This window comes from Epinephelus moara, chromosome 21 (genome assembly GCF_006386435.1).
Source record: "Epinephelus moara isolate mb chromosome 21, YSFRI_EMoa_1.0, whole genome shotgun sequence".
NCBI classification, from domain to species: Eukaryota; Metazoa; Chordata; class Actinopteri; order Perciformes; family Serranidae; genus Epinephelus; species Epinephelus moara.
The window spans coordinates 12,247,676-12,262,567 of NC_065526.1; the positions used below are offsets into that span (position 1 = coordinate 12,247,676).

The window sequence follows — 14,892 nt, forward strand, 5'->3', positions numbered from 1 at the left end:
ATGTCATCATCTCTGGAGTCCCACCCTCAAATTGCAAGGTCAGAACTCTGGTGAATTGAAATGGAATATATCTGTCTGTTTTTATCTGTGTTTTGCTTTTGCATTGTCATATTTTTATTTGCTTTAAAAAAAAAAAAAAAAAAAATCTTTTGGATGGGGGAGCAGGGGTCATATTTAGGCCTACAAACGTTTTGTAATTTGCATTTTTTGTATCATGTTTACCTGTTCTCTGTTTTATTAGCCTTCCTAAAAAATGACAAATAAAGTGTAAAAATGATTATTAAATCGAGCTCAGTTTATGAATGTAATTAATACCTACTTAATGTGGAGGAAAGTGATGTCTTGAAAATGTACAGCAGTCAACGACTGGAAGAAAAATGTGGGCTTGATCTCTGGTGAATGATGGGAAATGTAGTCTCGGGACATTTTTAGCATGTTCATATCCTAAACATCTAAAGGAGAATAAAATATTAACAATATGAATATCTAACTGACTAACTATAATGTTAGCTAGCTGTAATGTTAATCGCTAATTTCACTCAGTTCCGACGTTATACGCAGTTGTACTCGATCAAAAGGAAGTAATTGAGTCTGACTTCAAGTCCCAGAAAGCTTTGCGAGCTGCCCGTTTTTAGTGGTAGTTGTAGTCCACAAATTAGGGTCGTTTCCGTGTGTCTTGCCTACGTTAGTTAGGTGGTGGAATCTGCTCTGCAAAGACAAACACATGTGAAATTATTGATCAGGTAGGGCAAACAGCTTATTTTGCCAGCTCGCGCCTCTTGAACTCGTCGACGGGATTAAAAATGTCAGTTAATTTCCTCCGGTCAGTCCTTGTTTTGTCTGTTAGTCCTGTAGCTACAAGCAGTGTGCAAAATCAGCGCTTACATGGCGATGCATTTCCTTTTGTTCAGCTCGCCTATGTGTAGAAATGCAGAAGCCAAATTCTCAGTAATGTTACTTATTTAGAGATAAACAGTGACTGAGAGGATTCACTAAGGTTAAGGCTACCTAACTGTTTCCTAATTTAGACACACCGTAGCTAAATGTTCCCGACGGCACTCGACACTTGGACATTTAACCAGCGAGTGTCGGTGAAGTTACACATTTATTAGCTGTCAGGTTAGCTGTATAAATATATAACCTGTAGTGTCTGTTAGCGCTGAGCTACGTTAGTTAGCATTAGCATTAGCTGGTCGCGGTTACGTTGTTTACATCCGGTAATGCGGGGTCTGTGTGGGCTCATTTGCATGGCTGTGGTTGACTGAGCTCGGGTTAGTAGACCTCTAGAACAAGTCGCCTGCCGCACATTAACTCTCAAAAACACTTTAAATTGACATAAGTTTAAGATGTTAGGGTAATGAAGAATGTAAGCGTCACTAACTGAACTGTCTTGTGTCTCACAGGGTTGTGTGAATTTATGGAAACATGTCAAAGAAACGGGGCAGGTAGGAAACTCTTGTGAAACTCCTCTGACTCTGATATATCACAGTGTATGACATGTTCTGCTCTATGTACCAAAAATAGCACAGCAACACCCTTTAAGCCTTGTAACTTTTATTGACAACTTCAATCCCAGTGTTTCCAGTATTCCCAATACACAGCCACACACCAAGTGGCTTTAAAGGGACAGTTCATCCCCAAATATACATATAAAAATAAAAACATATTTTTCCTTTTACTTATGGTGCTATTTGTCATTTAAGATTGTTCTGCTGTGAGTTGCCGAGGTGTTGGGAGATATTGGCTGTAGAGATTTCAGCTTGTGGTGGTCAAAGTGCTGAAAAAATACATTTGAACAACTCAGCTGCAGTGTCTCTTTCCAGAAATCATGACCCGGTTACTCAAAATAATCCACAGACCTTGTTGTGAGCCAATTCATGTAGGAACTATTTTCTTTCCACCACACAGAAGGAAGTGTGCATCTACTCTAGTAGAGTAAAAAAAAAAGTTATTCTTCGATTATCATGATAGATATTGCGATAGCGATAATTTTTGCATTTCATTTTCACCCCAAAAATGTGACTTTTGCCGTCCGTGCCAAATAGGGATGGGAATCAGCAGAGGATCCATGATACGATATTATCATTATACTTAAGTCACGATACAATATTATTGTGCGTTTAAATAAGTTGTGATATGCTAAGTGTTACGATACAGTATATTGCGATATATATTACCTTTTTCACCTGCAAAGTATGTCCCTAAAGGAAAACTTCAACATCTGTTTTATCGAATAAGTAACGTTTTCAGTTTGTTCATGTCACTTTAGCCATTTTTTTGCAGCAGTAAAATGTATCTGGTGGCCTGAAAAAGTAATTGATTATTTTATTAAAGTTTCATTTGTATTTGTAATATTAATAATTTATATAATTAAAAAAACAATACTACAATATTGCCACAGAAAAATATTGCTATACTATGCTGTACCGACTTTTTTTCCCCCCCAACCCTGGTACCGAACAGGCATGTTCCCTTTATTTGGAATATAATTTGTAGGCTGGGGCGTCTCTTTAGCACCACAGTGCCTCATTTATAATGGTATGTTATGACACATTTTACTTTTATCAAAAAATTGCAGCTCCTGCATTTGAATATTGCACTTGGCAGTATTGCAGTTATGATAATATTTTGGTTAAATTTACAGCCCTAATCTACTCAGCGTGAGTTGTACACATTAATGGCGTCCTCATCGGCTGAGCTGTAATGCTAGCTAGCTCAGTCATGCTAGGTGAGCTAGTGCTAGATGTACGCTTACTTCTGCGCGGTGATTTGGTTGGTGGGTGTAATTTGGTAAAACGAAAATCATTCCTCTATGAAACTGCTCTGAACAAGGTCTGTGGGTTATCTTGAGTATCCCACGCCACCAAGAACACAGCTCAGCCTTGCTTACAATTGTTTCCCAGTGGCCACTCGCAGTATTGAAGCAAAAAAAAATCCCCTACGGCCCTTAAGGCATTTTTTCAGTAGACTCGTCAAAATGTTGACAGGACACCTCAAAGTGCAAACTAATTAATTATGACTTTTTCTATCATAAATTTTTTGATCCATAGAGATTTTATATTTGTAAAACTTTCCTGGACCAGAGAAAAGGACAGTCAATTGTTTTTTTGTAATGCATTTTTATTTTGTGATCAGTTCTCTGTGATTCAGTCTGGTTTATTTGGCCTTTGTACTTAGATTATAATTATAATTTAATGTGGGTTTGGCTTGTGTTTGCACAACAGGAGCCTGTGACGGTGAATCTGCCAAACATCTGTGGGGTTTAAGGCATTGCCACGTCATAAGCACTACAAATACTATATATAAGTCAAATGAGTCTGAGCTGACTAATGGATTAATGAATGTATTTTTGCTGTCATATTACAGTGCTGTTGGCTCAGATAAAGCTTCACAGCTTCATAAAGCTCCCCCCTGCACCATATTTGCAAACACTTGGTGAAGTTACCCTGCTATGTCATGTTAGCAATGGCATGTTTAGAGGCAGTAGGCTTTCATCAGTGTGAAAATGACTAAACACGACAGACATTGCTCAAGATGTAGCACTTTGAAGAAGAGGAACCTGTCCCCTGATAGTGTGACACTTAGTAGTATTATTAAATAACAGGGTTATGCCCTTGTGTGCATGTGTAACATTTCAATAGACTTGAGTCCTCACTGTTTGTGACAGCAGGATGTTTGATAAAGGAGTAGCACCAGTTCATTTCATAACTAATATACCTCCTCTGTCAAAAACAAAACGAAATCCAACACTAATATTGAACAAATAGCTCATAAAGCACCCAAAATGCTCATCACACTTCAGATTTACAACTGATATATTAACACTAATGTGAATCTTATTCACTTCATGATAACAGGAAGCGTAGCAGTGGAGAGCTGAGTGAGACCTCAGCGTCGACCCTGAGCCCAGACCCTGACAACCTGCTTGGCCGCAGGATTCAGCACACCTGGAGGGAGAAGGGCAACGTGACCAAGTGGAAAGGCACCGTTCTGGAGCGCCTAACTGTGAACAGCTCCCTCTACATGGTCAAATACGACGGCTTTGACTGTGTGTACGGCATCGAGCTCTTCAAAGACAGCCGGGTGTCGAACCTACAGGTGTTGACAGAGAAAGTTGGTGAGTGTGACAACGTCTTTTTGGTTTACTTGGGTCTGCGTATTGTCAACAGTGAGGTTTAAGGTGCGAACACACCAAACCGACATCAAAGAACTAGCGGCGACGAAAGCCAACTGTTCCGTCGTCTACGTCGCCTCACGTATGGTAACTACTCAGGTCATTTATGCCGTGTGTTTCTCAGTACCCCAGGGATCACTTTGCCTTTTCTCAGGATTTTCTGTGTTAAGCTTGAGTTGGTGTTTTCCTCATTCTCTTCCAGTGTGGTGACTATGGTTGCTAATGCTAACTGTCCTGTTCTTTTGTTTGTGGCTGACAGAATAATGAAACTTATCAGTGATTTAGTGCCTAGGTATGAATGAATGGCTTGTAGAAAACAGGCAAATAAACAATCATAATGTAAGAATTGGAGGGGTTAACTCTTGGAATAAAAACATTAACAGTGTGAACACTTAAGTCCAGTTGATACTGGAGTTTTTTTAGTGAGAAGAAGTAGTTAAATCTGATATCACCCCTTTTGAATGTTATCAGCCAATTAAATGGCTGTCATCAGGTGTTTTCACTGTCATTACAATGCTTTAGACAGGGCAAACCAGACCAGAAGGTGCATATACAACGCTGTGGAACAGTTGTGGTTTTCTTAGGTTTAGGGTTCAGATGTTCTGATGCATTTTTTCACATCCTAATACTGATTACCATTCCTGAACTTGCGCATTGGCCAATACTATAAATATCGATCCGATAACATTGCGTTAAAAAAAGTTAACACCTGTATACGACTAACATAACTAAATACATACAGGAAATGAATGCTATAGAATTTTAAAATTATTTAATATGACAATATTTGCTAATGGCTAACGTTACTGAATCTACTATTAATTAATTCCTCTTCTTTGCTGCTCTAAGAAGTTGTACACGTACTGCGTGTTTTGTGCTCTCAAATGAATTGTTTTCAATGTAAAGGTGCGTCAGGTGTGCTCAAATGCTGGAGAGACGCTGTTGCGGTGTGCATGTGTTCCCAAGCACCTGTTTTTCAGAGTGCGATGGCTACGCACTCAGGATTTCTGGCAAGAAGGTTATGATACAGAGCTGGTTATGGTCGCTCAGCAACCTCAGACGTAACCTGCCTCTGCGCCCTTTAATGTTGGCAAAGAATAGGCACAAGAGTAGCACCCAGCACCCGACCTTGCGCTTTCCAGGCAGTTAAAGACGCAGCATGAGTACAGCCCCTAAAACAGTAGATGCCAGTGGCGGCACAGTGCAACTTGCTGTGTAGGCTGCTGTTTTAGAGCGGCAAAGAAGTATTCATTTACAGGAAGACTGCCGTTTGTTCTGATGGTGAAATGAAAAGTTTATGAATAAAAAATTGGATCAAATCAACTTTAATTAAATAGCAACAATGGGTGGACTGGAGCAAAATGTTTGCTCTTGCATTTGGCCCAGACCCACAACAATCGATCACACAAATTTAAGTCATATTTATATAAAATGATACAAAGCTGTAGGTTTCTTTCAACATTTGAGAGCACACATATTAAAGAGGGGTTCTGGGGCTCTTTTTGAGCATTAAGCACTTCATTTTTGGCAGTCTGGTGGATTTTGCTGCACCAATTTGGGCCTTTTCTGCATCTATTTATGGTGGAAAGCCATATATATATATATGTGTGTGTGTGTGTGTGTGTCTTATATATAACACCACACTCTACTCATCCTGCTCTAACTTGTGTCACTCCTCAGCCCCCCAGCACAAACACAGACCTGCGTTTATTTTAACAAGCATGACAACATCCATGTTACAAAGACTATCACATTTGTTGTCTGACTTTACATACGCCAATTTGTGTAACCATAGTAACTCTCTCCTGCCTGCCTGCTCATGACGAGAGAGGAGAGAAAGCGACTGAGTTACTCTGAGCAGCCAGCAAGTTACAAAACGAGTGTGAAAAATCCCAGATAACAGTATTTTTCTGATGTGCAATTTCTCCCGCACCTCCCTTGTGTTTCCTTTTATCCATTTTGGCACACTATCTGTGTTATTGGTTTCACATGGGGCGTGAACAGCGGTCTCCTGGGTGAAAATCCTGTGTTTGTTTGACTCATTCATCCACCCTGACATCCTCCCTATGCAGACTTTGTTCCTCTTTACACTACGTCACCTGTCGTCCTCCTTTGCTCCCGTTAAAATCACTACAGGGACTAGAGTTTGCCAGCTGACATAAACGTAAATATAGAAAGTAAAATACAGCCATACCACCTTAAATGTGTGCTCCGGATGACAACAGATAACAGCCGTTTCATGGGCTGATAACATTCGAAGCGAGTGTCTGATTGTCAATCATTTTTGTTCTGGTCAATCTAAAACATTTCATAATATAATAATACTTTAATGTCCTACTTTGGGATCTATAAAGTTTACCAGTTAACTTATCAAAGTGTCTTCTTCCCGCAGTAAACAATAAAATCAAGGTGCCTCCCGGGGCGGAGGATCTGGTGGGCCGGGCTGTGGAGCATCTGTTTGAGAAGGAGGATGGTGAGAAGAACGAGTGGCGGGGCATGGTGCTGTCCCGAGCCCCCATCATGACCCACTGGTATTACATCACCTACGAGAAGGACCCGGTGCTGTACATGTACCAGCTATGGGACGACTATAAGGACGGAGATCTACGTGTCCTGCCTGAATCAGGTACAGTAAAGAGAGCTGCATAAAACTGTCAGTGTTTCATATTTCAGATGCTCCTGGAAAGGTGGGAGGAAGAGAGCAGGACAAATTTACATACTCAGAATTATAAAACACTCCAATCTCTATTCCGCCTTCTTTCTTTTTTTTCTGAACATTTTGTGCAGAGTTTTTGCTTGATTTAACAGTAAGACAGTCTGTCCTGTTGTGGACACTCATGTCTTACCATGAAGAGACAATGTTATCTGTAACTAATTAAAGGAGACAAGGAGAAGTAAATAAATAAACTGGTGCAAACATGTTTAGTAGGAGACAAAGTTCAGCTTCAAATTGTAGATGATTTACTGTCTTAACCTTGCAGGGTTTTTCGCAAATGTTTAAACTTTGGCTGCTTAGAGGAAAACTTAGAGGAATTGATCTTTGTATATTAATTATTCACCCTGTGTTGCATTAAATTGTGCATGTCGGGATAACAGAAATTTAGTAGTCGATACCCAATTTGATGCCATAGGGGGACAAAACTAACAATAAATCCCATGTGCTTCAATATACTCTTCTAACCCCTGATGATCTCTCTTGAAAGCAAAGTAGTCTATGTGCGTCATGATTTTGATAAATATAACCTACAGTATATTAACACATTTCTCCTCCGTTGTTGTTGTTCAGCACCAGGGGTGTGCCATATCATATTGTTGACGATGATACTGGTATGATTTTTAATATGATATGAAAAAAATTCGATTTGTTAACATATTGACGTCACACTGTTACCCACGACAACAACAAACATGGCTGAAAACGAAATTATCACAGACCGGTGGTTCCAAAAAGTGGAGCAGCTTCAGTAGTGTGGAGTCCTGAATGTTTTATGAACAGCCCCAGACTTCTCAGACTCTTTTAATGAGTTACAGTGAGTTACCCTCCCTGCAGAGGGAACGCATTCAGCGGCTCCTCTGGAAGCAGCACAGTGTCTCTCCCTCTCCTCTCTCGCCGTGCGCACACAGGAGTTGGTGTCAGTGTCGTCAAGTGATTTGGTCGTAAACCTTGTGGCTCTACAAAAAGCTACATATATGTTAATATACAATAGTTATCGTAGCATAACAGCCCGTCACAGGTTACAGCGTGATGATTAGAGGAGAAATGGCAGAGCAAAAAAAACAACTCAATCATTTAGGATTTTACTAAAAGAGAATGAAATCGGTTGTTGATTTATATATATATTAGGGCTGCCACTAACGATTATTTTCATTGTCGACTAATCTGTCGATTATTTCTTCGATTAGTGGACTAATCATTTCATCGAAAAATGTGTTAAAATGTTAAAAAATGTCGGTCTGTCTCGCCCAAACCCCAAAATTACGTCATCTAATGTCTTGTTTAACACTCATGCCAAAGGGTTTTAGTTCACTGTCACGGGAGAGTTTGTAAAGCTGCCAATATCTGAACATAAGAAGCTACAATAAGAGTATTTTGGGGCACTTTTATAGTGCTTTTCTATGAAAAATGACTCAAACCGATTAGTCGACTACTAAAATAGTCACCGATTATTTTAATAGTCGATTAGTCATCGATTAGTCGACTAATCGTGGCAGCCCTAATATATATATATATATATATATATATATATATATATATATATATATATATATATATACATATATAGATCCCAGGGGACATTTTTTGTACTTGGGAACTGCACAATTTGTGGTAGATTTTATTTTGTTGAACTATTAATATTGTATACAGATTCTGAATCTGAGTTAGTTGTTGTTCACAAACTGAAGAAATGAGATCATTTTAGTTCAGTTTTTACTGAATATTTGAAGGCAAACTGAAACTATATCACTTATTTTGCTGCAGTTCTATTCTTATATTAATGATTAGATTTTTTTTTTAAACTTTTTTTTTTTTTAACTAATTTGTCATATCGTCAAGAATATCGTTATCACAAAAATACCCTGAATTATTAGGATATTATTTTAGGGCCATATTGCCCATCACTATTCGGTACTTGTACCTGTAAGATGTGACGGTTGTTGTTTTTTTTTGTAGTAGTAGGCTATTTGTCGCCCCTCCTCCACTGTGTTTGGACGACTGGGAAAAATGTGGCAGAGACAGTGACAAGTGCAGCGTTTTACCCAAAATTGAACATTTTTAAACTCTCAGTGACCAGGGAAAAAAAAGCCAAATGTGCAGCGCTCAGCACCTCGTCACACTACTGGTATTTGTAGCACAGTAAAAATATGTGGCACCTCTGTTGCAAAGAGTTAAAAAATTGGCTGTCTTCCACTTGTTCTTCTTCCATCCTGGAAAGCGTTCTTCCTTTGGCATTTAACAGCAGACTAGAACACAAGTAGGTGTTCTTTAGTACCTGGTACTGAACTTTTGAAGAAAACTTTGTCTTTCTCTCATGCCTCCACGTTCAACGAAGAATCCCAAAACAGAGAAATGTCATGATGAATTGGAACACAAGGGTGCCGCGTTAAACAACAGCAAAACTATATCAAAACATCTGTTTAGAAACTCACATAACTTGTGCCGTATAATCCAAGTCTCAGTTATCCAGTTGGAAGATCAGTACTTTCCAAACTCCAAACATTTTTGCAAAAACTTTACTGTTTAAAACCCTTGAACGTACAAGTAGCGTGCCCACACAGGTGCATGCATTTAAGCTTGTGCATTCCACTGAACAGAGTTAAAACCCCCTCGCTTGCCCAGGCGCACAAGACTTCATGCCAAAATGTTTTAGAATGTAAGGTTTTAGTGAAAATGCATGTCTTTGGAAAGTACTGAGCATATGACTGGATAAATGAGACTTGGATTATACCGCACAAGTTGTGTGGGAGTTCATACACAGATGTTTTAATATAGTTTTGCTGTTGTTAAATGCAGCCCCCCCTTTACTTTAATTCATCAAGAATTTTCTCTTTAAGTGGATTCTTTGTGCAACATGGAGGCATGCGAGAAGAACATTTTTCTTTATGAATTCACCGTAACACAGGGTGTTAGTATTCCTTTAAAAACAATAAAAGAAGAAATTGCTTGCTCCTGTTATACTGTTCTTATTTTATAAACTCCAACTTATATTATAAACGACTAACTTATGTGGCTGTTGTTTATCTGTCCGTCATCCAGAGAATAAACACCTGCTGCCAGCGGACAGGAAGCCAGGTGAGGAGCCAGAGAGCCTCGTGGGTAAACAGGTGGAGTACGTCACAGATAACGGCCTGAAGAGGACGGGCTTGGTCATTTATCAGGTCCCGGCTAAGCCCACGGTATACTACATCAAATATGACGATGACGTCCACATCCACGTCTATGATCTGGTGAAGACCACCTAGTACTGACTGTCTGGTCTCATCTTCAGCTGACGGCTCATCTCTGACCCGACCAGTCGTTACCTGTGAAAGTGTTAGGGATTTCAGTTTTCTTCCAGCAGGAGGCGATGTGCCGGAGATCAAAAGCCCCGTCTTTTTTTGTTTGTTTGTTTGTTTGAATTTTTTGGGCCTCTTGGCTTCTTTCATTCTCACCTCATGAGACATCTTGGTTTTTGATTCTTAATTTTAAGTTGACCTTAATGTATGACTATTGGGTCCTCTTCTGTGTACATAAAGCAGGTCTGAGACCACGTGTATAGCCCAGCAGATGAAATGGAGCTAGACGTTTGTTTCGGTTGAATCACACTTGTATAGTGCAACTTTCAAACTCCAAATTCATACTTTTTGTAAGCAACACATCAAACTGACACTAATTCAGCTTTCTTACCTATACCTCTGTGTTTTACTCGTATTTCATTTCACTTTTATATGCCTGTGCTATTTATTTCATCTGGAATATCTGGCTGTGTTGCTGGTAACATTTAGGCAAAACTTGTCTTCTGTGTTTTATATGTGTCACTGGGTAGGCCTCAATCTGTTGAATATAGAAGTGATATTCATTTGACCAGTGTTCTCATTTTACCATCACAATGAACCACCATTTCAGTTGAAGTGTTTAGGCATCGACGAGATCTGACCGTCTCACATCATGGGTATAAATCACAGATCATTCTTAAAAAAAAATAGAAGTCATGTATCATATTTCTGTTTCATCATGTAAACTGCAAGTTTTCTACATTATGATAATATATGAAAATTTCTGATGTTGATGTCAAGTTGTTTCAGCGGTGTTTGTGCTACACACTATTTATGTAGTTCAAAATTGGCTACCAACATTGTTTAGTATTTTGGGATGAAGTCTTTATTATTTGCCAAAAAAATGAATGATGTGATATGACATGTTCAGGCCTCAAAATATTGTTCATTGTGACCCTACATATGTTTTGTTCTGTAAATATAATCGGAGACATTTTTATGAACGTAAAACAAAGCTGCTTGAAAATTATTTTCTTGTGTTGCGGTTGATATTTGGGTCGTTTGTGTGAATGAGTTACGCCATGGTACATTAATTTAATCGAATAGTATTCATATTTGATCAGATTAGCATATTTTTCCACCGTGGTTGTTCAGTCTGAGATGATCCCATAGTGCCTACTTACTTCATGGCATTCTGCACTTTCAGATATAATTCGTAATCCAAGGCTCTGCTCGTACGACCTTCAGTATTCTTATCTGTGTATTGTATCTACTGTATACATTACTGATATAGTGGCACAATTGAATAGAATGTGAATAATAGAATTAAATGTAAGCCCTATGTGCATATTGGCCATGTAACTGAATGTAAAACTCCCCTCTTCATACAATTACTTGAGCGGAGAGACGTGTGTCCTCGAACTGTCTGAATACAGTGAACACTTGAGAACAATGAATGGATACTCTACGCACATTTCGTCAGGAGCGTTGCTTGAATTCAGAGCTATTTTATCCAAAGCACCCATCTTCATCTTTCACATGCAACAGTCAGATAGCTTAACACATATTTAAAGGGACAGTTCACCCCCAGTTCAAATATACATATTTTTCCTCTTACCTGTAGTGATATTTATCCGTCAAGATTGTTTTGCTGTGAGCTGCAGAGTGCTGAATATATCGGCCGTAGAGATGTCTGCCTTCTCTCCAGTATAATGGAACTAGATGGCACTCGGCTTGTGGTGCTCAAAGTGCGAAAATATACATGTGAAAAACTCAACAGCGATGTCTCTACAGAAATCATGATGTTGTTCCTCAAGATAATCCACAGACCTTATTGTGAGCAGTTTCATGTAGGAACTATTTTCTCTTTACCAAACTACACCTGCCAACTGTATTGAAGGAAGGAAGAGTGCATCTACTCATGGATGAAAGGCTCGTACTCATGACAGCGCAAGATATAACCATTAATGGTGCGCCCCTCAGCTGAGCTGTAATCTTAGCTAGCTCAGAGGTGCAAGGTGAGCTTAGCTTTGAGCACCACAAGCCAAATGCCATCTAGTTCCATTATATTGGAGAGAATACAGGCCAAACTACACCTGCCAACAGCAGAAATCGCCATCGACTCATGGACGAGAGACTTGTGGTCATGACAGTGCTAGTGTAAACATTACTGGCTTCCTGTGGATGCATGCTTCATTCTGTGGAATGATACAGTTGGCAGGTGTAGTTCGGTAGAAAGAAAATAGTTCCTACATAAAACTGCTCACAACAAGGTCTGTGGATTATCTTGAGGAACTGGGTCATGATTTCTGGAAAGAGACATTGCTGTTGAGTTTTTTTAAAATGTATTTTTTGGTGCTTTGAGCACCACAAGCCGAGTGCCATCTAGTTCCATTATACTGCAGAGAAGGTAGACATCTTTACGGTCGATATCTCCAATATTCAGCAGCTCACACCAAAAAAACCTAGACTGATAAACAGCACTACAGGTAAGAGGAAACATTTTGATTTCGGGCTGAGCCTTCCCTTTAAGTCAACTTATATTATAAACAATAAAAACATCACAGTACAAAAATCTCAAAGCACAATATGAGGCATAATTTACAGCCTACTTTCGTCGTTGCCAGAAAAATCTCACTGGCATAAATCAGATTACTCCTGAAGCTTAGGTGTGTCTGTTTCTGAGTGTAAAAAGCACCTTCATCTGCTGAGGAATAGTTCAATCAACCTTCCCTCAAGACACATGCCAGGCTCCAGCATGCAGTGCAGCTTAATGTTTGCACCTACAGAATAAGAAAAGACACTGGACAAGAGCTTGTTTATTGTATGAGAGGTTTGTTATTTCTTGTCATGCTGGTGGCCTGGTTGTGGTGGATGGATTACTTTGACCACGTCAGAAACTTACTCAGAAGGTCTTATTTAGCTTACTAAATTTCCAGTTTCTGAATTTTACACTTTAGCATTCGGGAAAATCTGTTAAATTTGTTTTTAGGGGCTCAGCAACAATATAACCAAGATAATATTATTCAAATACAGACAATGACACATGAAACAAAAAGCCTAACAAAAGAAAAATACAGTTTATTAGTGATATGTGCCATGCTTTTTAAGTTTGGGATGAAAGTTTGACTCAACACTTCCCCTCTTGTTCTGGTACTTCACTTTTTTTGCAGCCTATTTTAATGAGATGTCTGATTAGCTTCTGTATTTAAAGGCCAATGAAATCAGGGGAGCAGAAACTATTAACTTACACAGCTGATAATTTAGTGTCAGAATCATCTAAATGTCTGTTTATTTACACAGCAGCAGACACTCTATATAAGCTAAACATGGTCATAATCAATACTGATTACTTCATAATTCTTGCTCCTGCCCCAGAAACAGCATGGACTGATTAAGAGACATTGAACTCCTGGGCACAGATATGCAAAAGGCCCCACCACCTTTCCTACATAGCTGCAAGACAGACAGGTTTTGTGTCTCTTTGTATTCGTTTTGTGGCTTTTTGAGGTCATCTTGTCTCTCTTCAAAGTAATTTTGTGTCTATTTGGGGAGTTTTGTGTTTCTTTTAGGTAATTTTGTTACTTTTGTGGTTGTTGAGTGTGTCTTTGTAGTCATATTATGTCTCCTTGTGGTTGTTTTGTGTCAATTTAAGGCAGTTTTGTGTTTCTTTTAGGGAATTTTGTGACTTTTTGGTTGTTCAGTGTGTCCTGGTAGTCATCTTATTTGCCCTTGTGGGTGTTTTGTGTCTCTATGTAGTCATTTTATGTCTCCTTGTGGTTGTGCTTGACCTTGTGGGTGTTTTGTGTTATTCATTCCTTCATTCATTTTCTGGGTCGTGGGGGGGCTGGAGCCTATCCCAGCTGACACTGGGCAACAGGCAGGGTTCACCCTGGACAGGTCACCAGACTATCACAGGGCTGACACATAGAGACAGACAACCATTCACACTCACATTCACACCTACGGACAATTTAGAGTCACCAATTAACCTGCATGTGTTTGGACTGTGGGAGGAAGCCGGAATACCTGGAGGAAACTTACGCTGACACGGGGAGAACATGCAAACTCCTCTAAGAAGGGTTCCCCCACGCTAGAGTTGAACCCTCCACCCCAGGTTTGACCCAGGAGCCATTCTACTGTGAGGTGACAATGCTGACCACTGCACCACCGTGTGTCAATTTAAGGCAATTTTGTGTTTCTTTTAGGTAATTTTGTGTCCTTTTTGGTTGTTTAGTGTCTCTATATGGTCATTTTTTGTGTTTTTGTGGTATTTTTGTGTACACTATGAGGTAATGTGTCAATTTTAGTAATTTGTGTGTCTTTGTGGTCCTTTTAAGTCTCCTTGTGGTTGTTTTGTGTCTCTGTGAGGTAATTTTGTGTCTTTCTTCTGGTTATTTTGTGCCTCTTTACAGTTCCTTTGTATGTCTCTGTCATTTTCAATCTCTTCCTGTTCATTAACTTTGAACTTAAGTGACATTTTGTAGGTAAAGGCCAGGTGGAACCCCTGATACTTTGGGCCTCTGAACCCGTAGGCCCGCATTTTTATGTATTGTTATCCGTTAACAACGGACAACAACACATTAAACCTTTAAAAATGCACACTTAACGTTATTTGATTACGATACATATATAAATGAGCGATGTGTGTCACAGTCAAGATGCTGCACACACTGACCGTGCAAAAGCCCTCCGTTTCATTGTGAATATCTTCCCCCTATTTTCTGCAAACAGCACTTAATTTG

At 39.3% G+C, this 14,892-nt stretch overlaps 1 protein-coding gene across 4 annotated transcripts; it reads left to right on the forward strand.

Annotated features, from left to right (window-relative positions):
* Positions 1-626: 626 nt before the first annotated feature.
* Positions 627-11,177, forward strand: LOC126382565 (spindlin-1-like). Of its 4 annotated transcripts, none has more exons than XM_050032500.1 (5): positions 627-743; positions 1,404-1,445; positions 3,858-4,117; positions 6,567-6,800; positions 9,930-11,177. In XM_050032500.1, the coding sequence occupies exons 2-5, from the start codon at positions 1,426-1,428 to the stop codon at positions 10,133-10,135; spliced, it is 720 nt and encodes a 239-aa protein (XP_049888457.1). In that variant the 5' UTR covers positions 627-743; positions 1,404-1,425; the 3' UTR covers positions 10,136-11,177. The 4 variants fall into 4 exon arrangements, with proteins under 4 accessions (XP_049888457.1, XP_049888459.1, XP_049888458.1 ...); XM_050032502.1 differs by having other exon boundaries at positions 697-805; XM_050032501.1 differs by having other exon boundaries at positions 712-823.
* Positions 11,178-14,892: the final 3,715 nt, after the last annotated feature.